General features: G+C 41.4%; 1 protein-coding gene across 2 annotated transcripts in view; it reads left to right on the forward strand.

Annotated features, from left to right (window-relative positions):
- npr1a (natriuretic peptide receptor 1a) overlaps nucleotides 1–27,006 on the forward strand; it is a 128,627-nt gene that overhangs the window by 66,179 nt on the left and 35,442 nt on the right. For both annotated transcript variants that reach the window (XM_081377372.1, XM_081377373.1), the window contains exon 5: nucleotides 10,338–10,473. In XM_081377372.1, the coding sequence (XP_081233498.1) occupies nucleotides 10,338–10,473 (136 nt within the window). The remainder of the gene's footprint in view (nucleotides 1–10,337; nucleotides 10,474–27,006) is intronic.

Raw genomic sequence — 27,006 nt, forward strand, 5'->3', positions numbered from 1 at the left:
CATAAACAGCATAGCAACACCTTGGCAACCACCCTGAACATCATTGCAACTATGTAGAAACACATAGGCAACCACCCAGAACACATTAACAAACAACACCTTGGAAACCAACCAGAACACCCTGGCAGCCACATAGTAACATCCTGGCAACCATCCAGAACACCCTGGTAACTGCCATGCAGCAACACCCAGGCAACCGCCCAGAACATACTAGCAACTGCATAGCAACATCCAGGCCACCACCAAGAAAATCTTAGCAACTAGCACCCCTAACATTTACATTTACAGAAAATGTTTATTTACATGCTGTATAGTGGTCTCTCTTTTTGTAACTCACACAGTCTGAATCTGTAATTGCTTTCAATCCTTTATTTTGACTCCACAGTGTTTTTTCTTAGTATCTCTCAACCTGTTGACTTGGTTTTTGTTTTTTTTTTGGTCTGGATCACATTTTTTCGACTAGTCCTCCCCCATCTCCCACGCTCTCAGTCCGTTCAACCTTTTACCCAGAATTTGCATTTCATTGCACTGTTTTCTTTCTCTAGGACACTAGCAATCTCCTTTTCTCCTTCCATAATTTCCCGATCCGCCATCACCCACAGATGTTCTGTATTGATGAGTCTATGGTCTGTCTATAGTTGCTATGACAACCACACTTTTGTACATCTCTCTGCCTCCTTTTGCTTTTTGGAATATGTTCCCCTCCATTTCATTATGGTAAGGCAGAGCTCAAGAGTTTGCCAAAAACCATCTGGCTCTGCGCCACTGACTTCTACCTTGTTCTCTCTTAATTGCTGACTTATTATTAGTAAGGCGATAGTTACTTAAATTTGACTAGATTTTAGTAGTAAGTAAAACTGATCTCAGTTCAGCTGGAATTCTATCCAGTTCCACTTCAGAAATACATACCGTTTGATGATAATGGCATTGGGTGTATGGATGGTTTGTGAGGTGGATAGATGGCTGATGTTTGGCTGAAAATGCATCTCTCCCTTGCCTAAATTTAGCCAGTTTGTTATTTATGATCAGTTTTTTTATTGCCCTGGATAGTTTAATTATCACAGAGGAAAATTATATTGCTCAATGGTTGTGGTGCGCACTGGTGCTTCAAGTATCAAATTCGTCACAAATATTTCTCTTAATTTGTTCTGGTGAAATAAAAATATACACAAATTTGTTTTACGAATATTCAAGTAACAGACGTATATTGGTAAATCTGGGCACAATTTGTGGACTGTTGTGTGGTGTTATTGTTAACTAAAACTAACCCTATTAAAGTAATTTTCAGTAATGGAAATAAAGCTAAAACAAAGTAAAATTATATTTTTTTTAATTAAACCTTTAACTTAAAAATATGAAAAGCTGCCTTGACAATAATTGAAATAATTGTTAAATTGAAGTACTAAAATTACTAAAACTGAAATAAAAAGCTATAGAAATATTTAAACAACAATAATAATAATAAATGATAAAAGCACATAACAAAATTACTAAAATGAAAATTTAAAAAATATAATTATAATAATAAGTACTATGACAGTAAATGAATAATACAAAATAACGCTGCTGTTTAGATCTATTCTCAAGCTCTCGAGAAGACGTGAGAATACTGGAGTAAAGCGGGAGGCAAAGTCTCAATTTGTTTCTCAATATAATCTCATTGCTTTTTTGGGGGTCTCATAATGTATCTGCTGTCCCGTTTGTGCAGATCCTATTTTCACTGCGCCACATGGGAAAATAGTTCAGATTGGAGCAGGCAATTATTGGATCAGATTCTTATTCAAACAAATGCTAAATGCATAAATCGTAAATACAGTGGTGATAAATGGCAGAGCAGACCTACATTTTGAATAATCACATGTCAGTGTGAGCTTTCTGAACAGTCTCTCATGCACATGTTCACATACCAACATTACAGCAGCTGATATATGTACATGTTTACCCAGTTAAATACCTGTCCCTAAAGACTGCTGGGAAACAGCGGTACTAAAACCGTTCAAGTCTCTCACAAGATTCTCACACATGTGGGGTGGTTGTAATCATGACTGAGTGGCACGTAGGGGTAATAAAGCATGCCATTGTGTAATTTAGTGTCTTTGGTTGTGTTGCTCTCTGGTGTGTGTGTTTGTGTTCTCAGAGTTATGGGAAGTTGGTAACTCTAGCAGATAACTTAATTAAAAAAACACTACTTTTTCATGCCGGTCATTCCTAAAAAAAGGTTGTCAGATTTAGCTCACTTTTGGGTACCCAACATATAGTACAGACACAAGGGTGGTAGGATTGATATTCAGCAAGTTAATATCATCTGCAAATTACATCATCATTTGTACTAATGTTAATGACAAGACAATTAATGGACATTATTGAAGTTTTACTGCAGTTTGAGAACAAAAGATACTGTGTTTGCTATTTCATAACTGCATGCGTATAAGTCTCTTATTCTCACCAAAACTGCGTTTATTTGATTTACAAAACGAAAAAAACAGTAATATTGTGAAATATGATTTCAATATAATATTATTACAATATAATATTAATAACTGTTTTCTATATAATATATTTTAAAATGTAATGTATTCCTTTGATGGCAAAGCTGAATGTTCATCAGTTTTCACTCCACTCCTTAGTGTCACGTGATCCAAGAAACATTTCTTATCAATGTTGAAAACAGTTGTGCTGCTTAATGTTTCTAGAAAGCATGATACATTTGTTCAGGATACGTTGATTTATAGAAACTTCAAAAGAACAGAATTTATTAAAAATATAAATATTTAGTAAAATTATAAATGCCCTTACAGTCACTTTTGATCAGTTTGATGCCTATTTTTGCTGCATAGAAGTTATTCATTCTCATTGAAAAACAGTTAAATGTTAATGCGTAAAGGACACCACTCAGCACAGCATATATATATATGAAGAAAACATAAACTAAAATGTTTCTATGTGGTTGGCTCTGTTAGTTGTTGTTGGCACATAGTTGCTATCGTGTTCTAAGTGATTGCAAGCTGGTTGCTTACTGACTGTAAAAAAGTTAATCCAACATTTTATTCAACACCTTCCAATTCATCACGTCTGTTTCACACTAGGGCTGCAACTAACGATTATTTCGATAATCGATTAATCGTCGGTTATTTTTACGATTAATCGATTTATGTACTTATATTTTAGTTTTTCCCATTTTTTCCCAAGTAAATTATTAACAAAAGGTCTTTATCATTCAACATAGACTTTTTAGAGATTTTAATCATTTTGCATTGTCATATCCTCATCAAAAACATACCTGGAGTTGTGTTTTATTATGTGTTAGTAATCCTTTGTCGAACTCTTCTGCAATCAAAACAATGACCTATACGTACTCTAGCAAATTTCACAAGGAGATTTCAAATAATGTTTTCACCATGGCAGTCCTTGGGGCTCCTAAAGTAGTTTAACATCCCGAACAAAGCTTAAGGAATCTTTCAGAACATATTTTCACGAAGAATAAGAATAAAACAGAATAAAATTGCAGTAAATTGCATTTTATTATTTTTTTCCTGTAAACACACAGCCTATACCTGGGAAACAGCTTTATAGCTTATGCTGTGAAATTGTAAACAATCCTTCGAATAAAGTGCCAGTGGCATGAAACCTGAATGGAACTCACATTTTAAAGTAAAATTTAAAGTAAAATCCATCAGAAGGTTGTCCAGAAAAATATTGGACACACACAAAAAACCTGCTGTGTGAAAAAAAGCAGTGAATACTTAGAAAAAAGTGCATTTCAAATACATTTAAACATGTACCTCTCTCATTCACAATTAGGCTGATTAGTTCGTTCGATTAGTTTTATCTTCCGCTTTTTTCTTTCTCAAGCTTACTCCACTGCCGCCTGCCTCCGCCATCTCGCCAAATGCGGGACATTCTAAAACGCTTAACGTAAAAAACGCTTAACGTGGCTTACTGTACTAAGACAGTGATATTAAAAGACCAAACTCAGTACACATCATATTTATATACCATACTATGGATAAAAAAATCAGATGAGCCCAGAAACTGAACGCAACGCGTTTAATTACACGTTAAGCATTTTAAAGCGTTTTCTTATAACGGTTGTCTATGGGAGAAAAAGCGCTGAGATCGAGACTCGCCTTCCTGAAGGGAAGTGCAGTCCCCTCGCCTATGCCCCGTTCTAGCGTCTATTCTGCTCCGCAGAATAGACCTACTTCTGTGCATGACCAGGGTAATCTGAGGATTACCGTGAGGGCTTCCCCGCCGAGACAACCTCGGCGGGCCCCTCACGCCTCACAAGCGCTGCTGCCATTGGAGCCCCTTAGTGAACGTCTTGGTCCTTTTCCTGGATGACCAACCATTTCCTTTGGGGCTCCAGCAGACAACCAGATGTCGATCGCAGCATCGGAGGGGGAGCTTCAGTCCTCTAGAGATGAAGACTCGGCTGCGTTACCCCCCTCGGGGAGTGTAGCGTTGCCCGGGACCGATCCAGAATGGGCGACTATGCTTTCCCGGGCCGCCGAGAAGGTTGGGCTTGCGTGGAACCCTCCACCACGTCCCGAACCTTCTCGGTTGGACGATTGGTTTCTCGGGGCGGGCCGCACTTACCTTTCTTTCCGGAGGTGCATGAGGAGCTTTCTAGGACGTGGACGGCACCATATAGTGCCAAAAGCCTTCCTAGTGGCTCCTCTCCCCTCACCACCCTCGACGGCGGGGCAGCTAAGGGGTATGTGGATATCCCCCCAGTGGAGTGGGCTGTTGGAATGCAATTGTGTCCAGCGTCCGCCTCCTCTTGGCGGGTAATCCACGCCTCCCGTCCAAGGCCTGTAAGTTTTCGTCCGGTCTAACGAAGGCGAAGGCGAAGGCGAAGGCTTACAAGGCCTGTGGACAGGCTGCTTCCGCCCTCCATGCCATGGCGCTCTTGTAGGTCCACCAGGCCCAGGCGCTCATGGACATGAACGAGGGTGGTTCTGACCCAGAGCTCCTCCGGGAGCTCTATGTGGAAACCGCTCGTTCAGTTGGTCAGGCGATGTCCACCTTGGTGGTCCAGGAGCGCCACCTTTGGCTCAACCTGGCTGACATGAGGGACACCGATAAATATCGGTTCCTGGATGCCCTTCTTTCCCAGGATGGGTTGTTCGGCGACGCGGCCTAGAGCTTTGCCCAACAGTTCTCGGCCGCACAGAAGCAGACGGAGGCCATCTGACACATCCTGCCCCAGCAGACTGCTGCTGCTCCCACCCGTCCGCCGGCCGCAGACCCTCCGTCTTCTCGTAGCTGAGGTCGGCCTCCTGTGGCGTCCTCCGCTCTCGCTAAGCCCCAGCAGCAGCAACCACCTAAGGCTCAGCGCGAGCAAGCCGCAGGTAATCGGTGACGGAAGCAGGTACGTGATGCACCACAGACTCAGACCCCACTTCGGGCCGCTATGCCGCCCGAGTCGTGCTGCCCCACCCCGGGTATGTCTGTGGTGCAGTTGGTCCTGCTTGCTCTGTGTCTGGGAGCCTGGCTAGCGCTTCCCAGCCCATCTCGCTGGCTCATCCATACTATCAGACTCGGCTATGCGATTTAGTTCGTCCGACGCCCTCCTGTTTTCAAGGGCATTCTGTTCACCCGTTTTCTGGCGGACAATGGCGAAGGACACGATCGAGCCAGTCCCTCCAGCCGATATGAAGACCTGCTTCTGGCTACGACCAATCTTGAACTGCTGCATCCTGAACCGGTCCCTGCACAGGCTACCGTTCTAGATGCTTACGCAGAAACGCATTTTCAAATGCATCCATCCCCATGATTGGTTTGCAGCGATCGACCTGAAGGACGCGTACTTTCATGTCTCGATTCTCCCTCGACACAGACCGTTTCTTCGCTTTGCATTCAAGGGACGGGCATATCAGTACAAGGTCTTACCCTTCGGGCTGGCCCTGTCGCCCCGTGTCTTCACGAAAGTCATGGAGGTGGCCATTGCTCCCATGTGCGAGCGTGGTGTTCGCATTCTCAACTACCTTGACAACTATCTCATTCTGGCCCAGTTGAGAGAGCAGTTGTGCGAACACAGGGACATGGTGCTCAGTTACCTCAGCCACCTAGTCCTTCGGGTCAGCTGGGAAAAGAGCAAACTCACCCCCGGGCAGAGGATCTCTTTTCTCGGTATGGAGTTGGACTCGATCAACATGACAACGCGCCTCACAGAGGCCCGTGTCCAGTCAGTGCGTGAGCACGCTCAGACGCAGAACAGCGGCACCACTGAAACTTTTTCAGAGGCTCCTGGGGCATATGGCATCTGCAGCCACGGTAACGCCGCTCGGATTGCTTCATATGAGGCCGCTCCAACACTAGCTCCACGATTGAGTCCCGAGATGGGCGTGGCAGAGCGGCTCGTGCTGGGTCCAAGTGACTCTGCACTGTCGCCAAACTCTCAGCTTGTGGTCGGACCCTTCGTTCCTGCGGGCAGGTGTTCCCCTGGAGCAAGTGTCCAGGCACTCTGTGGTCACCACGGATGCCTCTGCCACTGGCTGGGGGGCCACGTACAACAGGCATGCAGCTTCAGGTCTGTGGACAGGGGCCTCAACTGCATTGGCACATCAACTGCCTCGAGTTGTTAGCAGTACGTCTTGCGCTGAGCCGCTTCAAAACGGCGCTACTAGGCAAGCACGTACTGGTCCGTAAGGACAGCACTGCGACCGTTGCGTACATCAACCGCCAAGGTGGTCTACGCTCCCGCCGTATGTCACAACTCGCCCGCCATCTCCTCCTCTGGAGTCAGAAGCATCTGAGGTCGCTTCATGCCGTTTACATTCCGGGCCTGCTCAACCGTGAGGCCGACGAGCTCTCACAGCAGCAGGTGCTACTGGGAGAATGGCGACTCCATCCCCAGGTGGTCCAGCTAATTTTCAGAAGCTTCGGGACCGCACAGGTAGATCTGTTTGCCGACCCGGACACGTCTCACTGCCAGTTGTTTTATTTCCTGACCGAGGGGACCCTCGGCTTGGATGCTCTGGCACACAGCTGGCCCCGGGGCCTACGCAAATATGCATTTCCCCCAGTGAGTCTTCTTGAAGTGGAACCTGTTCGTTGACTGGTGTTCTTCTCACAAGGAGAACTCCCGATCTTGCTCGGTCAGAGCCGTGCTTTCCTTCCAGCAAGAAGGGCTGTCTCCCTCCACCCTTAAAGTGTATGTTGCCGCAATTGCCGCACATCACACACAGGAGAAGGTAAGTCATTGGGAAAGCACGACCTGATCGTCAGGTTCCTGAGGGGAGGGAGGAGACTGAATCCTCCTCGCCCACTCTCTATACCCTCTTGGTATTTGTCTCTGGTCCTTTCGGCACTTCAGAGACCACCCTTTGAGCCTCTGCAATCAGCTGAGTTTAAAATCCTGTCCTGTAAGACAGTACTCCTGGTTGCATTGGCCTCTATGAAGAGGGTAGGGGACCTGCATGCATTTTCGGTCGACGAATCGTGCCTAGAATTCGGCCCGGGTAACTCTCACGTGATCCTGAGACCCCGGCCCGGTTATGTGCCCAAGGTTCCTACCACTCCCTTCTGGGACCAGGTGGTGAACCTGCAAGCGCTGCCTTCGGAGGAGGCAGACCCAGCCCTGGCTTTTCTCTGTCCCGTTTGCGCTCTGCGTCTGTACGTGGACAGAATGCAAAGCCTCAGGACCTCAGATCAGCTCTTTGTCTGTTACGGAGGCCAGCAGAAGGGAAAGGCTGTCTCCAAGCAGAGGATGGCCCACTGGATAGTGGATGCCATCGCCTTGGCTTATGAAGCCCAAGGCATGCCCTGCCCCTAGGGGTGTCGCTTCTTCCTGGGCGCTGGCACACGGCGTCGCGCTGACAGACATCTGTAGAGCTGCGGGCTAGGCGACACCTAACACGTTCGCTAGGTTTTATTGCCTACGTGTTGAGCCGGTTTCTTCCTGTGTGTTCGCTTCAACTAGCCGGTAACACTGAAGTTCCCGCTCTAGTGTCGGCTTGCTGCACCACTCCCTTCCTCGGAACGGATACGTGCGCTTTTTGCTCCAGTCGAGTACCCCACTTAGAAGAACCCTGTGAGTTCCTCCGCACCCCTCCGGCAGTCGGACGTTGCAGAGCGTCCAACGCCAGGCCTAGTGCTCGTATGCTTGTGTAACTTGTGCTAGACTGGGTTCCATATGTGTGATCCCTGCGGCGATCCCATATGCGTATTCTTCCACGACCAGCTCCCTGCAGTGAGTCCATGTCTTTTCCTCGGCACAGTCTGCTCTGTCGTCACTGTCTGGTGTAGTCTCCCCATTCGGGCTGGAGCCACCCCAGTGACATTCCATATGTTGCACTGCCCCTTTGGCCAGTCCATATGTGTATTCTCCACATGGTACCTCCCTTCGGGCAGGATGTGGCTCCGCAGCATCCTTCTCCCCTGGAAAGGCACGCTTTCCTAGTGTTATCTAAGAGTTCCACTGTGTGGGGTATAACGGAACAGCAATTGAACTCCCTCTACGCAGGTCTTCCGCCCCAGCCAATTGGGGGTCTGAGAGTCTTGCGTAGGGCGCTGGATGTGGCAGTTCTCAAACTTGGCGTTTTTCCAAGGGATCCCAATTATGTCGTCACGTCGACGTTACGTCCCGTCGCCACCGCTGCTGACCATCGCTGCATGGCCGTCACAATCTCAGCTCCTCAGCGAAAAACAATGTGTGCGTGCGCCTGCTTCCTGTTTATACCCGCACTGCGGTGTGGGGCGCGTGACGCGATTCACGCACACCAACGTTCATTGGCTCATTCTGTAGACACTCGAAGTTGATAGGGCTCCCTGAACTGATCCCAATTACGTTGTCACGTCGACGTTACATCTCCCATTCCCTCCTTCAGGGAACGAGGGTTACATTAGTAACCAAGACGTTTCCCAGTGTGTTTGATTGATTTTCCCGTTCACCTGTTGTCTTATTAATTAACTCATTTTGTATGAAGTGTAGTTGTCATTCTGTTTCTCCTGCATGTTCCCATTGTTGATTAAAAAGGCCTCTTTGTTTATCTCTAACTTGTGCATGTGTACCAATACACCAATCTGTGTATTAATTCATTGTCATTTAGATGTTACTTATATACGAGTACCATATTAACTAGTATGAAATAATTCTCACTGACTAACTCCTTGTCAGGTTGGGGGTGAAGGAAGAAGCGAGGACTCAGGTGCAGAATTGATGGGCTTTATTTTAAAAATAAAATAAAACAGGAACAAACAAAAACTACCCCGAAGGGGAAAACAAGACAGACTTGACTTTGACTCGGCTTGACTCGACTTGACTTGACGGCAGGGAAACACACAGTGTAGATACGACAACGAACCAGCACAGAACTGCAAACACAAGGAGAATAAATAGGGAGAGCAAACAAAGCAGGTAACTAGGGAGGACAGGTGGGGAAAATGAATCAATAATCAGGTAACAAGGTGGGCGGGGTTAGACAATCGACAGGAGAGCACATGGCACAAGGAAACACATGACAAGCCATGTGCTCACAACAAACAGGACTAGAACACAAAACGAGACATGAACACGCAGCTAGTGAAAACTCATAAGCCACGTGTTCACACAAAACATAACATGAAAGCACACAGCCAGTGAAAAACTAGCTGTGTGCTACACAGCACAAGACAAGAAAAAACACGCAGACAGAAGAGCGCGCGGCTCGAGCGAACTCGAAACCGCGCGCGCTCACGTGACAAGACAGAGCGCACGAGAACGAGCGAAAGCTCATTCCGTGCGCTCACAAAAGAAAACAAACACGCGGAGCATTGATGTCCGAATCCCGACACAGAACCGAAACCTAACTAGACAGACATGTCGGGATCCAAACACCATGCCCCGCACATATAACAAGGCACATAGACAAGTGAGTGCACGGCCCGAGCGCGCTCGGAACCGCACACTCACACAGAGACGAGACAAAACAGGGAGTGTCAGAGCTCTGTCACAAAACCAAGAAATTAACTAGACCGAGGTGACAGAACCCTGACACTCCTTATCGCCATTTTATAATTTATTTCCACTATCAAAAAAAATTATCTCTGTTGAAATGCACATGTTGGATCAGGAGAAACAGATTGTATTTCAACAGCACAAGAGGAATGTGTGATATTAAACGATGAACCAGAGTAACAGGAGAATGACGGACAGCATTAGGAACGCTTCCAATTTCTTATAGTGTGGGTCATCAAATTACAATCTTGCGATGATGATATTTGAAGTTTTCTTCAAAAATGCTATTAGTATGGTATCTAGAGAGCTGGTAATCTAATAAAAGTAATCAAATTTAAACTCCAATTATTTAGAGTTTTAATGCTAGTATGTAATTTGTGCACTTCCTCTCTTCCAGATGAACCTGATTTCGGGATCATTTCACGATGGAGTCATGCTGTATTCTCGTGCCCTAAACGAGACTCTGGATCTGACGGGTGTGAGGCCCCCAGGGGACATGGTCAATAAGAGGATGTGGAATCGCACATACCATGGTCAGTTCTGCTCAAATTTACAATGTAAATTGAAAAAAACAGATTCTCAATCTAATGTTTTGTTTTGTGCTGTTTTTTGTTTTGTTTTAGATTTTTTGTTTTGTTATAGATTTTACTTCGTGTTTTGTTCTGTTTAATATCTAGTTTATATGGAAGCTTGTTTTCGCTGCAGAATAAAACATAAAAAGATAATTGCAACTTTTTTTGTTTTTAAGGAGACACATTTATGTGGAAAGAAGTCTAAATGCAATGTGCATAATGATTCAGCAATTTGGTCAATCTAAATGCATGAAGCAACTAATCCAGAGATTCTTTCATTCTCAAAAGTGCTCATCAACCTAGTACTTTATAAATGTCAACCAATCAGATTAGAGCTTGCCACGTTCAGTGCGTTCTAGTTCTGTGAGCAGTATGAATCAGACAGTCAGTGAAATAACTGTGGGTGTAATCTCTAGGGCTGAGACTTGAAGTCACATAGACAGCTTGTCCACACACTCACTCACACAATTTTCTTTAATGTTAAAGCTGTGATTAGTAATATTACAGCTTGTGTGTATCATTCTGCCGTTAAGACTGCAGGTGTAACAGCCCATGATTCACAGCACAAACTGCTGAATGGAAACTTTGTTTCTCATGTTTCAAAGAGGCATTCAGCAGAATAGATAGCATACGTAGTTGAGCATGTTGCGTTTGGACATTCGGTTTGAATTCTACTCAAATGACCTGCTCAAACTTGTAAACCAGTTAGAGCACATTAAATGTCTTAATATTAATTGAATCTACCTTCTAAATGATTCCCCCCAACCCCCACACCGGTGCTTCAATACTCAGTGCAGTCACTTTGATCAACGTGGAGATTATTAGCACCTCAGAGTGAGCCGTGTGGACATGTTCTGGTCCTGCAGGTGTCCTTATCTGTAGATCGCAGGTGTCTCATTCCCTCCAGAGCTGCAGCTCCAACATGATATTTCTTGGCAAGAGTGAGATTGTTTAAAAAAAGCAAACAAAACTCTAATGAGGAAAAAGAAATACCAATCGTTTTCACCAACTAACGACTGTGTCTTTTACCATCTTCCCTCCCTTTCTCCCTTTTGTCTGCATGTGCTCATTAATAAGATGTTTAGTTTGCTCTGCAGCTTGAGTTCAATATCCCCTCAAGGGTCCATCCAGCAGCAGTCTAAGTACAGCACACATTGCCAATTGGCAATCCTACCCGTCTTTACAACAAGCTCCAACATCCACACTCAAGTCACACTCCAATCACAGAGCTGTATGCCTCAATGATAAGAGGAAGGTATTTAGAAAGTGAAATAGGCTTTAGAGGTAAACTGTGGCTCAGTTTAGACCCTTATAGTCGGTATTGTGAGTTTTATGGGTTTAGATCTTATATAACTTGTTCTTTTGCATGTGCGTGATAACAGGATACATAACACATCGATCCTGAGCCAACACACACATAAGAGCTGCTGTGCGTAATTGTTTGCAGTATGCAGCTGATGTGTCATTGTGTTCATATTTGTCTCTGTATGTTTTTTTGACATAAGCTTGTTGAAATAGAATTGAAAAACGAAAATATTAAAACAGATGAAGGTGTGTTGGAATACTCTGCAGGACAGCGGTCCTCCAAGACCAGACCTGAATAGCCTTGTTATAAACAAACTGACAATTAAAAGAAATGGAAGAGATAATGAATAAACAAACAAAGTTATTAATAATCGTTAATCTCGACTACAGCATCCACATTACCAGTTCAGTTTCTCTTTGATGGCATGTGCTATAGTGAAAGCTTTTGCCATCCTTGGGGGTCCTTTCCACAAAATGTCCAAGCTTGCCTCTTTGTTCTATGTTATGTAGATTTTTGTTTTAAAACTGAATTTTGATCTGTTTTAAAATACAGTAGGTAGTTAGTTAACCAAGATTAGGGGTGGGCGATATGTCAAAAATATAATATCTCGATTTTTTTCTGGAAAATCACGATTCACGATTTTATCACGATTCTTTTTCATGATGGTTTTACTATTTTGCAAGTGACTGGGCATTACAGCCAAACTAATGTCCCCATTTTAAAAACAAAGCCTTAGGTAACAAAATATAAAATAAAAAAGAATGGCAGACATTTAGGCCAAAGTGGCGAAGATAAAAATCTTTGTCATTATTTTCTTTGTTATTAAAAATTAAGAACAAAGATACACATTACACATACACAACTTACAAATGTCATTTACGTCTTTGAGTTTGTCAAGAGATTTAAAGCACCGTTTCTGAAGGTGCGAAAGTGCTCTACTAAGTAAGAACGAGCCTATGATTGACTTATAACTGAGAAAAATTTGAAATAATCGTCAGATGCCATGTCTGTAATTTATAGCAAAACATCTAGCGTTAATTCGATCTCAAGCAGATGCATTAAAATAAGTTATTACTCCACCACGTGCGTGACGTCATGAACCAACGTGGTTGAACTACTACTTTGCGACAATACGGTTTCGGGAAACAGTCGTGACTTAGCTAGTTGATTTCTTCAACGACGCATCTTACTATGGTAGTTAAACAGCGAGTAACGTCGTTGTTCGGGAAACGCACCCCGGAAAGGCTGGAATTGTGACATTTTTACTTGTAAATGAAGATATAAATTACTATGATGGCAGGCAGTGCATGTAGTGTGCTTTTTTTGACTGTATAGTACTTTATATTGGGAACAAGTGATAGTCTAGTTTTCTAACACATGGATTTATTTACTTTGTCAATATTATTTAGAAATAAAACATTTGAATCTACATTTAATAATTCACAGATGTAGCCTATTTCAACATGTCACGCATATTCGTTATCTGTCCTTTTTTTACATGTTTTCCCATACAACATTAACTTGACTGTTAATTAACCTAACATGCTAGTTTACTAATAATGTATATAACTATATATAAAACATTTGGAAAAAAATAAAAACAAATTAAAGAAAATTAAGATCCAGTGCACAAGCAAACCAAAGAACGAATGAATAACCAAATATTACACATAAAAAACTGAAAAATAATTTATTAAGGATTGATCAATGGAAATACATAACGATTATTCAATTCACTTTGATGGAACTTTACTATTAAATTGCATCTTAAATCTTAAAAAAGGCTTAAAAAATTGTGTAGAAAGAACAAACAAATGAAAAGAAAAATATTACACACAAAGAACTAGTACACATGCTAACAAAAGAAAGAACGAACATATAAATAAATATTACAAAGAATAAACAAGTGAAAGGTAAGTAGTGCACAAGCAAACAAAAGACAGAACAAATGTATAAACAAATATTAGAAAGAACAAATTAACTAATTCACAGATAAACAAAAAAAATTGAAAGAATTTGAAAAATGTGAATAAATGAAAGAATAAACAAACAAACAAGAAAAAGAATTCTTTAATTCAGAATCCTATTTAAATTGTTTGTGACTGAATGATCCTCCCACTGCTGTTTGTTTGGGCCCAATATGTCCCTAATTTAAACGCAAATGCCGTCAAGCTTCTCAAATTGCCAGTTCTTCCTGTTCCCTTGTTCCAACACTCCTCACGTTTTTTCACCTTTCGGCTCCATCTCTTTCTCCACCCTTCCATTTATCTGCCTGAAATACCCATTATCTTATCTCTCTCTGTCTCTCTCTCTCCCTCTGATGACCCACTATGCATAAATCCAATCTCACAATATTTACCACAGACAAATTCAATCACCCAGGCCTTTCTCCCTACTACATATCAATTCGTGAAGCAGAACACACCAGCACCCAAAACACCAATAACTCCTTCAGGGCACAGCTAAACACAAAATAAACATGCTATCTCTCTCTTGTGTTGCTTGTATGTAATGTTGGAACACCTCATCGAACTTTGTGACACTTTGTGGATGTGAAAATAAAATTTGTGGATACAATTTTTGAGTTACTCAAGGCTAATAAGACATCAATTAGAACTTCCTTTAAACCTCATTGTCCACTTTATTTTTCAACGCAGAAGTAAGGTGTTTTTTGCGAATGTGCGAGACTCTAATTTATTAGCCGCAATGGGGAAATAACGAGAAGACTATATCAAACTGCAGTAAACTGTAAAACTGTCTGCTCTACAAACCAGCGAGTTTATATTTAAGACAATATTAAAATAATATGGTAAGAAATACTAGTTTGCAATATCAAGCAGCATAACTAGCTGTACAGCTAAAAATAGCTGCAAGCGAATGACACCAGAAGCCAACCACATTAAAATTACAAATGGCCGTGCCCGCAATTACCTAAAAAATAAGGTGGATACAGACAAAGTAATATTAAAATGTGAGCAGAGAAAAAAAAGAGTTGTGAGTAACTTGATGTATTTTAAAAATATAACCCTATAACAACAAATACACAAAAAACTTAGAGACTACTAACAGCTATCATGGTCCAATCAAATAAGTTTTGATCAATTATTCTTAAAAATATCAGCATTATAATTTTGCGGAGTTATTGGTCTAATAGGTATAATAACATTTTCATTATGTTTACAAGCACTACCGTCTCTGAACAACTGCCATACATCAGTTTAACACAAAATGAAAGGCATTTTTGTCCATCCTTCTTTGAATTTTTGGTCTACATCATTGTGTTCTGTTTATCAGAATAATTCATTGTCATTGCAACGCATGATCAGACGTAGCGCCCAGTATCCTTATTAACACATATATTTAATTTGAAGAAGACATGATGAAATATGTGCACATACACAGTGCTGCATCATGTTTGGAGCACTAGAGTATATGAAATATCTCCATGACTTGAAACACACATGATCCCATCCTGATATGAACTGTGACCCCCTTTGCACGTTCCATGCAGAAACCGCTCTCATGCACGCTCAGCATGTTATGTATTAAATATTGTTACAGTCATATTTTCAATGTGTTAGTAGTCAAACTCCAGCTCTGACTGCATCATGGGTAAAATGCAACAACACTTTTGATCTACTGTACTGATACACTTACAACACGTGTCCGAATGCACAGCTGAACAGGCAGAGGTGAACGAACAGGGCTGAAATATCATTTGTGACATTTGAATTCTCCACTGTAATGCGATCTCGTGCTTAATGAAGTGCAGTGATTGGATTAAAAGAGTGTATTCTCATGAATAATGTCTAGAAAAGCTCAGAAACTGATGATGTAGACCAGACCCGTACTCATCAGCCACGGCAGCCAATCACCACTCCAAGTTAATGCATGTACCTCACTTTTTGTGATGTTGGTTCAACTTTGCTTTTTAAACTGGAAGAATGAAATAGCTCCAAAAACGAAAAAAATAACCACTTTTCCCTTAATAATAAACATAATGAGTGCTGTTGTTGTTTTCTGTGATGTGCAACCTGTAATCTGTTAACATCTCAAAAAAATGTGTTGAGGGTTTTATGACCCTTTGGGTCGAGAAAAAAAAAAAAAGATTCCCAGTCAGTTTAATACAAAGTTAAGATTTTCTAGGTAATATTTATATAATTTGCTTTGGCTGAAGTACAGTGGCAAAATAAATGCCAATTATTTAATTTCTGAAACATAAACCTTTCTTATGCTTGATATTTTTCACACACATTATAAATGGGACTTTCTGCATGAAAATATATAATTAGCTTTATATCTTAGGAAGAGTATCTTTTGAGACCATCATTATATGTGGACGTCCTTGGCATCAAAACATTTGAAAAGCCCTGCAATTACGATTAACCATGATTAAACATTTCTATCAACTGACAGCACTAGTCAATTTGTATATCGACTAAAGAATCTTTAGAGAAAAATATGAGACAAAGCTGTTATAATTGCATACATTTACTTTAGTTTTTTTTTTCACTTTCATCACCCACTCGCTCTCATCGAATCCAAGCTATCCTCTTTTCTGTATTTCCTTGTTTCTGTCCTTCATCATGTGAGGTGTATTAATGCAGGTGTGTGTGGACAGAACAAGGTATCTGTCCATAAAACCAAACAAGGTCATCTGGGTTTTTTCTTTTGTCCTGTAACATCTGCGTCCTCCTCTCAGAGGTTGTCATCTGCAGACCCATCTCCTTTACCCAGCCTGCCCTGCTCTGTCTGTTTTTCTTTCCTTATCCATTTCCTCCCCCTCTTGTTCACGCTTTCCTCTTACCCTGCTTTCCTCGACCTTTGTGCTCCCTCTTCCTCTTTCACAAAAGTGGTAGAGGAGGTTGACAGGTCTATGTTCTCACTCCATGTTCCATAATTTCATCATGTGTCTTCCACGTGGATGTGCTACGTTCACTCTCCTGCATTTTTCTCTTGCTTTCTTCATTTGGTTCTAGACATTCACATGTGTGTCTCACGATTTCAGAGTGTCCCTTCATTCTCTTTTTGTTCTCCATGCAACATCAGTTTGACTGCCTGCCTGGCAGAAACCTTTGAGTTTAGGAGCTGCGGTCTGGCATGGACTCTAGATTGAGATATTTATATTTGTGAATTTGGGAGACACTTTTATCCATTTCCACACTGAAGTAAACAAATTGCAGTTACTGAAAGCCTTGTAGCAATTTTGTAACTTTTTTTTTAGGTTCACAGGGAATGCACTTCTCTTATACATGAGAGAGCAGCTCTTTTTTGAATGTTACAAATAAAATGACAACATTATAATAAAAAGGTCGAGCAGACTTATCATCAAACGTTTTTTCCTGCTCAGTTAGGCAGTCTCTACGTCGTTACCACACTTTGGGCCCTATTTTAACGATCTGAAACCAAGTGTCAAAGCGCAAAGCTCAAGTAACTTTGTGGGCGGGTCTTGGCGCTGTTGCTATTTTCCCAGCGGGATAAATGACTCTTGCGCCAGGCGCAAATCTAAAATGGGTTGGTCTGAAGTAGCTTCATTATTCATAGGTGTGGTTTGGGCGTAACGTGAAATAAACCAATCAGAGCGTCATCTCACATTCCCTTTAAGAGCAGACGCGCTTTTTCTAAGCGGATTCCTATTGTAACGGCGGATTTGCCAGGCGCGTGCCAGGAGCGGTTCACAGCCAAGGAGAGCAACGCTCTCCTCAGGGACGTTGGGGATGGAGAAACCCACCCAAATTAACTTCGGTTAAAAAGGCGTATGATAATTTGGGTAAATGTGTAAGCTAGATGTATGCTTTTATAATAAATTGTCTATCTATCTACCTATCTATCTATCTATTTATCGTAATAATGTATGATTTGCAAAAATGAAAACTGCTGCTTCTGTGTAGATGAGAGAATCAAAGTGTATTCGCGTTGTGCACACGCTACATTGATTATGGCCAAGCATTCGCCCTTAAAATAGCATATGAATAACATGCGCAACGCGCCACTGACTTTAAACTATTTTTTCCTGGTTAGTGGCGCAATTGTTTTCTAAACCTGCAAAATAGCATGAAGGAACGTTTGCGCCGGAACACGCCTCCTTTTTTGCACTGAACCGCCCAGGGAGCGCAAGTTCATTCCCTAGTTTAGCGACGTGCTTCTGTGGAGGGAAAAGCGCGCTTTGCGCGGGTGCAAAATAGGAATGATACATGCGTCGGTGTACAAAGTCAATTGCGCTGGGTGCAAGATAGGGCCCATTGTGTAAAATAAGTGAAACTGTCAGTCTCATAAAGGCCCCCCCCCATACTAATGCGATGTATTATGCAATACATTATTTATTATGTAATATAATCCGTTAGATTATGCAAAGCTTAAATAGTTTGTGTACTTTTTTTCTCCTCCTCTGTCTTCAGTTTGGGGTCTCTTATGCAAGGCTGTACTTATATATTTTTTTAACAAGTAGCTCTAAAAACCTCATTCACATTTCCGTACAGTTTTCTTTCTTTTTTTTGTACCTGTGCTAAACCAAGATAGTTTGTGTTTATTCTCTTCTTTCTTCATGGTGTCGAGTGTTAAAGTAGTCTCTTACTGTATGTGCAAATGCATTAAAAATGTACATTTAGAAAACATCTCAGGTTAGAAGTGTAACCATGATTCCCTCAGAAGGGGAACGAGACACTGCGTCTGAACAAGATGCTATGGGGACCAGTGTGACCTGTGTCTGAAGCACGTGTATAAATGCAACAATTGCATTGGCCGGTGACAGCCTATGACATCACTAGTATTTTAGTATTTAGTATTTGTTTATTTAATCAGGGACAACGCTCATTAATAATACACAACCAGCACTGGTCTTCCACTGGCCTTTGCTGTATAAAATAAATATAGATTCATATTTATTACATATACGATTTAATTTTAATCCAAATGACGCATATGTGCTGAGTGAACGATCAGCAATCAAGAGCATGCAACAGAAGTGCTTGTGCTCTCTCTCTACCCTCATTTAACGTTACTTTCTTTTACTTTATTTGCTATTGACATATTCAACCGAACTACAAACTTTCCAGCGATGTCTGTGAAAAAGGGATGCGCTCGACAAGCTCATGCATCTTTACCACTGCTCGCTTAATCCACTATATAGTGCACACCAGCTATATAGGCGGAAATATTTAATTTGTTTAACATTCTATTAACATTAAAATTCGAGACATTTACATCCTTCTCTGATGGATCCATTCTGCTCTCTGTTTGCTCTGTTGTCGTGTTACTTTGTCACAAGCACTGTACTGTACACGCTGTGTGGTATCAGTTGTTATTTTCGGAGCATTTTAATGAGTACGAGTGCGAGTTCACGAGCGCAGTATTGGGCGCAATGCCAATACTGGTACCCCTAGAACATGTCATCCACTTTTTCGTCTGAAGAAGATGTAGCAGGCATCCCAGAAGCACAATGAGAGGCAGTGTCTCGTTCCCCTTCTCAGGGAACTACAGATACACTTGTAACCCGAGACGTTCCTTTTCGAATGGGAACTCGCACTGCATCTGAACAAGACGCTTTGGGGAATAAATACCCATTCAGGCATGCTGAGGGGAATGCATGCCCTATCGACTGTGACTAAGCACTCAAAATACTGACTCTCCCAACCTTACTGCTGGAGTCAGATTCCTCAAAAGACGCACCAGCAAGCTGTCAGTGACACTATTCCCTATGGCCACTGCCTAAGCTGCATAACCTAAACGAGAAAAGTCCCAGCCTTACACCTTCCCTCCTTGCAGGGTCAAGTGGTAGGCATAGCTCAAAGGCTTGGAATCATACCTATTGAAATGTTATTTTAAGGGAATGTAGCCAGGCACAAAACACTTTGGGGGGACATAACAGCATCAACCCCTAGAATCACCAGGGAGGCTGGCTTCTGCTACCCTAGCAGAAATAGCCTACGGCCTGTCTGCCTAAGCAGAATCCCTAGATTCAAGACTCTCACAGAGGCCTCCAATGAGAAGATATTGCAAACAGGCAATAACCACTCCACACCTGATTCCAGAGACAGAAGTCCTTGAAAGCTGAGACTCAGCATTCCAACCCTCGAAGCGAGGGGAGTAACTCTACTCAGGCTATAAAGGGCTTCCAGGACGTACAGAGCACCCAAACATAGCTCTGGGGGAGCGGAGTACTCTACACAACAACCCTCTAAAACAAGGGGAATACTAAGCCAAACTCAACCTGAAGTTTATCAAAGAGGCTCACAGAGAGTCCTTCAACTCGATATTGATCTGTAGAGCTCTAAATTGTGAAGTACTCAACATAACGACCCTTTATAACTAGGGGAGTACCAACCAGACTCGTCCTGACATCTGCTTATCTAGAGGGCCCACAGGAGGCCATCCAACTCAGCAGTGATTCACAGAGCTCTAGCTGAAACAGCTCATCAAGCAGGCTTAAAGAAAGCCTGCCTATTTGATGATTTTGCTGTACATAGCCCCAGGGAGCGAAGTACTCTGCATACAGACCCTCTCAAATGAAGGGATTATTACAAAGGCTCAGCCACGAAGACAGCTTGTCCAGGAGGCTCACAGAGAGAAATTCAACTCAACAATGTTGCAGCCAGGGCTGTAGGGATCAGTGCACTCTGCATAACGACTAAACGACTACCCTCTAAAATGAAGGTAGACCTGAACTCAACTTAACATTGTACATTCTAACAACTTGATACTAAAACTAACCGGAGCTCTAGGTAGCATAATAACCCTCTAAAGTGTGGGGAGTTATAGCCAAACTCACCAGACTTAACTTATAAAGAAGGCTTGTTTGCCAAAGAGCCCTAATACTTGAAAGAAATGACACAGAGCTCTTTAAAACAACCCTCTAAAACGAGGGGAGTACTAATAACGAGTAACTGTAACTATGCTTGTAAATGAGGCTCACAGAAAGAGTCAACTTGACTCAAAAAAAAAAACGGAGGTCTTAGGCAGGGGAGTACTCAGCATGACGACGGAGTACTAACAACACTCAACATAACTAAGCTCTGATAGAAAAACATACTCTAACTGCCAAGTCCTGATAGAATTTGGGCTGATGTTATTGCCCTCAAAGGGAAGGAGAGTAGATGTTATTTACCCTTATTGATTCTGGAGTGCTGATTGCATTCCATTTAATCAATTCCCTGAGGTCTTGCTTCTTCTTCCTCACCTTTCGCCTCCTCTACAACCTACTCTTTGGAGGAGGAGGGGCACGAGTGGCAACACTAGCCTTCAGGCACCGTCTTTGGACCTGGGTTTGGGCGTGGTCCTGGGCTGGTGTAGGTTTTAAAGGCTGCCGACCATGCCTTGCTTCCTTAAACTTGCCAACCACCGCCTCAACAGATGTGCCAAACAGCTCAGAAGGTGAAACTGGTGAATCGAGGAGAAAGGTATCATTGCTGCCATCGGTCTACAATGGTCTCTTCAATGGGAGGCATCGACACATATCCATGCACATACATCCCTTCAATATTTGCATAATTGTCATGTTGGAATCGATGGATGCAGGCCGAATACGGATTCTTCCAAGCTTTCTTGATCTTTGTGTGGAGATCAGGAAGAAAGGGAAAGCTCATGGGTTATGTCCAGATAAAAATAGTTCATCTAGTCTACCATCTTGCGCCCCCAAGGTAGATCTAAACTACCCGAGGTGCAGTCCATAAACTCCTCATACGCAGGGCAGTTGGTGAATGCTGAGAAGGCTCCATTTTCCTAAACTCTTCACCCTCCTCCGTCATTTCCTGCTCATCCTGGCTCGAAGGCTGCAGAGCACTGCCTGCTGGATCAGAGGATGTGAGAGACAAAACATTCTCCTCCAGCAGTTCGCCCTCGTCAGCCACTGAGGAGCGCAAAAGGGCCATACCTCTCTCAAACTCCTCAGCAAGCTGAGACCCCCCGACCTTAGTTTCCTCCTCGCCTCAGTGATTGTAGGTCCTGAACTGCAGAGTACAGGTGTTTGCCCCAGTTCCCTCAAGAAGAGGGACAAAAACAAGAGCAGAGCTTTTACAATGAAAAATGCTCACAGTGTGCGCATTCTACTCCCTCGAGGACAGAGCGCGCATGCTCCTCGCCCAAAGAAATTAAGCACAAGTCGTGTGTCATCTGGTGTCAAATAAAATGGACACGGATCACACTTCCTGAAACATTTGCATACGCTAACCGTTGTAATTACTTACCGACAAGTCACAACAAATGGCCCTGGAGACGAAGAAGAGGATGACATGCTTTTATACACTTTTATACTCGCGGCCGTAACGTCATAGGCTGTCGCCGGCCAATGCAGTTGTCGCATTTAGACACGTGCTATAGAAACTGGTCACTCTGGAGGCGTTACCCATAGCGTCTTGTTCAGATGCAGTGCGAGTTCCCATTCGAAAGGGAACTCATATTTTACTTTAATGGGGTGGTGTGGTTTGGTGGTTAATGATCTTGGCTGGAAATCTAAAGGCTGTTGGTTCAAATCCCAGCAGGGGTTAAACATTAGTGAGACACTTAACCCTAGGTGACTTCAGGGAGATGGACCATGTAGTAAAAATATACTGTTGCTTAGATAAGACAGTATCTGCTATACCCACAACATTAATTATTCTGTCTTCTGTTGATGTATAACCCACAAGTACACCCAGTCCGATGCCCTGTTTTTAATGTCAGTGGCATTTTGATTTCCTTCAGTTTGCACAGTTATTTTACACTATAGTTAATAGGAAGCAGTGCTGAGCATTTAATAAATGCATCAGTGCACACAGCACACTTATCTAATAGTGGCTTTAATGGCTGTGCAGCCGAGCTCCCATAGGGAGGAATGATAACACTGACGCGGCATTCACTTCCATTACTTTAAGTGCTTTCCACCTCGCTCTTTCACTGTCCCAGTGACCCTTACATTATTACCCAAGAGATTCAGGTCATAAATCTGCTGTGCTACTTATGACCTGAGCTCAGGTCAGGGGGCACAAGGTCTCTGATGAGATTCTTTTGAGGATCTGCGGCCCTCAGATCAGCATTCGTATCCATGCAAGAAGACATGGACTAAATTCTCTCAAAGCTATATGAAGGGGACTGTCCAGCAGAGAGAGGCTGATAGATGATGCAATTGAGATCCCCCAAGAAACAGAACAGAGGGAAAAGCTGAGATGATCTACAGATGACATGTTAGAGTCCATTTTAGGTTCCTCGCAAGTATTAAAGGACCCCTTTAGACGCCTTTCAAGTGTTTGTAATTGATTTTTTTGAAGATCTTAAGAAAAGGTTAAGATGGTCAATATTAACCATAGCTTTTCTTTTTGTTTTTTGTTTTTAGCAATTACTTATTTTTTTGTACAGGCCTAGAAGAATGTTTCAAATGCTACAGCCTATAAAAGCAGCTGCTCTATAATATATATATAATATAATATTATATATACTTATGAAATAGAAGTAAAAGTTAATAAGTTAAGATGTAGGCTAAATTATTGCCAATATTTCTTTTGTCCACTATCTTGATTTAATTGTTTTAATATGGGGGAATGAATTAATATTTGTATTCAGCAATTGATCAAAAGTGACAGTAAAGACATTTATAATGTTACAAAATATTTCTACTTCAAATAAATGCTGTTCTTTTGCACGTTTTATACATCAAATAATTCTAAAACAGTTGTTTTCAACATTGATAATAATAAGAAATGTTTCTTGAGCAGCACATCAGCATATTAGAACGATTTCTAAAGGATCATGTAATACTGAAGACTGGATTAATGGCTGCTGAAAATTCAGGTTTTGAATTGCAGTGGTTTTTTTTTTTTTTTTTTTTTTTTGCTAATTATTTACAAATTGTGGTTAATTAAAATGTAAATAACTAATATATATTTACCATGATGATTTACTGAATTATATAATAGGCCTATATGATATTCCAGATAATGTTTTAATAATTTGCAGTGGCATTGGTGTATTCATTTTTATTAAACCCAAAAGCATTTTTATAATAGCACACTTTTTTTCTCACACAATAGAAATGAAAATATATAGAGGCCTTTTTATTTTAGGAAAGGGGTCCCTAATAAGCAAAACGATACTGAAAAACTATCTCTTACAAGACAAAATAATGTTGCTATCTACCAACAGCTCTGGCATCGGGAGCACACTTATGATGGCTTTAAATGTTGTGTATGGAGGCAGATCAGTAGTTTTGGAGCAGAGCTTTAGTGTCATGTGTAAACCGATTAACAGTCATACTCTTGAAAATAGCTTGCTTGGATATGTTGATGATGTGCTAATCAAGACATAATTGCAATGAGTCATAAAAGTTGGTTGATAAGCATGCTCGCTCAAGCATAACCGCTGAAATGTGGTAATATGATCTATATATTGTGCTGATTCACATGGGTTTCTGTTACACTGAGAGCAGAGTGCTGGCACAGGCCTTAGTTTGGATACCCTGATCCAGCATGTGCTAGTGTTTAGCTTCACAACAGCTTCAGCCTGAAAAATTTATGTATGAGGATCACAGTTTTACCCAGTGCATGTTTGTCTAAATAAAGTTTAAATTCCCTAAATCTATACTAAACTTTTGTCTCTTTATTTTACTCAGATTTTTCTTTTTATTTGGGATTAATTTATTGTGATTTGCTCTTAATTGGACTGGATTGGAGGTATCTGAACATAATCACATAATATCTAGTTTGTAATGTATTGGTCAAAGTTATAGTCATTGGTTGAAATTGGCAGCATTTAAAGTTGTAAGTTTCAAGTTTCAAAGAAATAAATACAAAGTTCTGTCATGAAACTCTAGATGACAGGCTGATAGGTCTCAAGTTTAACTCAATCTTCTATACAATAACATCGTTCTCTACAGGGCTCAGCTGATTGGATCATGTTGCATCAGCAACCAATAAGCTTACTGCTCAACTTTCATATACTTGGTCAGGGTTTGCTGTAGCAGTCTGCAGCACGCTTTTTAGAATTCCTCTGAAATTCAACATCTAAAATAAGTGACCAATGCAGGAGTGAATGTCTAAGCATGTAAGCTGCACGTTATAGTGTTTATACAGCATCTGCAGCAAGCAGTCTATGTAATTGCTGTGAGGATACAGCGACTAAGCATTGCGGATATGAGAACAAGTTAAAGTGAAATAGGCATTCACACACATATACAGTACGCATTCAACCAGGGCTTCACCGTATTTTGTTACAAAACCTCCAACGACGCCTATTTTCCAAGGAAAATGTTTTCATTAGCTTCGCTGAGTGCATTCAGGCAGATTTCAGCTGATTTCAAATGGGTTTTACTTTCCTTATTTCTATCAGCCTTCAACATGATATCTGTTTGTTAACGACACAGTACGTGTTTCTAATTAGGTAATCTTGAGCCATATTGGCTCAGGCACACATAGCTAGTTAACACCCAGATACACATTAAGCCACTAGTTAACTTAATCTGGATTTTACTAGTCCAGATACACAATTTAAATTAAGCCACTAGATTTAAGCTACGCACAGCAATAGTTCACTATCTTAAGCCATGTGGTATGTGTGGGTGTATATTTATTTGTCAGTTTGTACATTGTTTTTTAAGAGTGAATCCTCCATATTTTGCACAGGAAACCACAGCGCAGCTAATCTCCTGCCGTTTCCCACAGTGCTCTATAGTTCATGTGGAAGCAAACTTCTTTCCTTTATGAGTCCGAGGACATACGTAAATATGTCCACTTTGCAGTGTAATATCTCCTATTCTCAGCATCCCTTTCGAGTGACTCCTTTCCTGCATCATGGGTTTCCTGAAGTCAAAGAGATCATCTTCCCAGTGGCGCAATCCCTGTAGCCCTACTCCCTGGCCTCTCTCAGATTTCTTCATAAATTAACGCCATTTGGTGTGCATGTTGAAACCCACATCCCTCCTTCTCACCCCCCTCAGAGTCCATGAGGACATCCTTTAACCATGCGATTACACCCTTGACATGTCCTCTTTTGGGCTCATTTTCCCAATCCTAAGTTCCTTGTCTCATCTGGTAACACCCTACCTCATTCAAGAGAGGAAATTTGATCAGGGGATGAACCTGTCAATCACTCTCCTCATGTCTCCATGCTGATTACATTAGCCACCACATGCAGCTGACACTGATGCGATGTCTCTTCCCCAGATGGACCCTTGCATCCCGTGAGCTGTGATTTTTCACACAGGAACAGACCCCTCTAATACTGTAGGGCCAGCTGTATTTTTCCACTGAATGCATTTATGAATATAAAGTATAAAGAGTATAAAAAATAGAAATGTTCCATATAGCTAGTAATGCTTAGAGAAATTAAGCAAAAAAGGTTAGGTATTTTTAATCATTTTGTATTTTTTACTGAATTGTATTTATCATACAAATTGTTTTGGGGTTTTTTTGTAATAAAAATTGTACTTTAATTATCTTCCCCGGTTTCCAACAATTGTTCTTTAATTATCTTCCCCATTTTCCAACCTGTTCACACATACAGCAACTTTATTGATAAAGTTCACTGTATTGATGGTCAAAGCAAATTACAATTGTGCATAATGTATCATATTCTAAACAAATGACTTGCTGATAAGACTTTACAGTAAAGTTTAATTTGTTAACATTGGTTAACTATGTTATAGTCAACAAGAACTAATATTCTACAGCATTTGATAATCTTTATTAATGTTCATTAATAACAACATTTACTAATTTAAAGTTTTAAGATCAAAAGATGTCTCTGTTAACATTAGTTGAACTAACATGAGCTTGGACAAGGGAGAGACCCTCTATGTGTGGGTATCCTTTGAGAAATTAACTGGCTAAAACTTCTTCAGATATGAAATGGGTTACAGTGTTTTGCTTCATTTTACTCACAAGCTATGGGTTTGCTGTCAGGTGCAGTGTAGACTTTGCACTGCCAGGAACAGTTGAGTATGAGTTTCCCATATTTTATTCTAATCATTAGTTCCTTTGTTATTTTATATGAATAGTACCTGTCCTACTTTGATTACATCAATGTGACTGAATAGATGTCATCTGTATGTAAATATGAAAAGTCTGAATGAGCCATTTATGCCGTTTATTTAAAAAAAAAATCTCTTTTTTGACTGGTGAGGAAATTTTAAGTTCTACATAATCTCAAAAAAATTTATAGTAGCAATTTATTATTACTCAATATATGACCCATGCATACAGATATCTAAAGATGGCATGCATTTT

This window comes from Scardinius erythrophthalmus (assembly GCF_964197995.2).
Source record: "Scardinius erythrophthalmus genome assembly, chromosome: 10".
Taxonomy (NCBI): Eukaryota; Metazoa; Chordata; class Actinopteri; order Cypriniformes; family Leuciscidae; genus Scardinius; species Scardinius erythrophthalmus.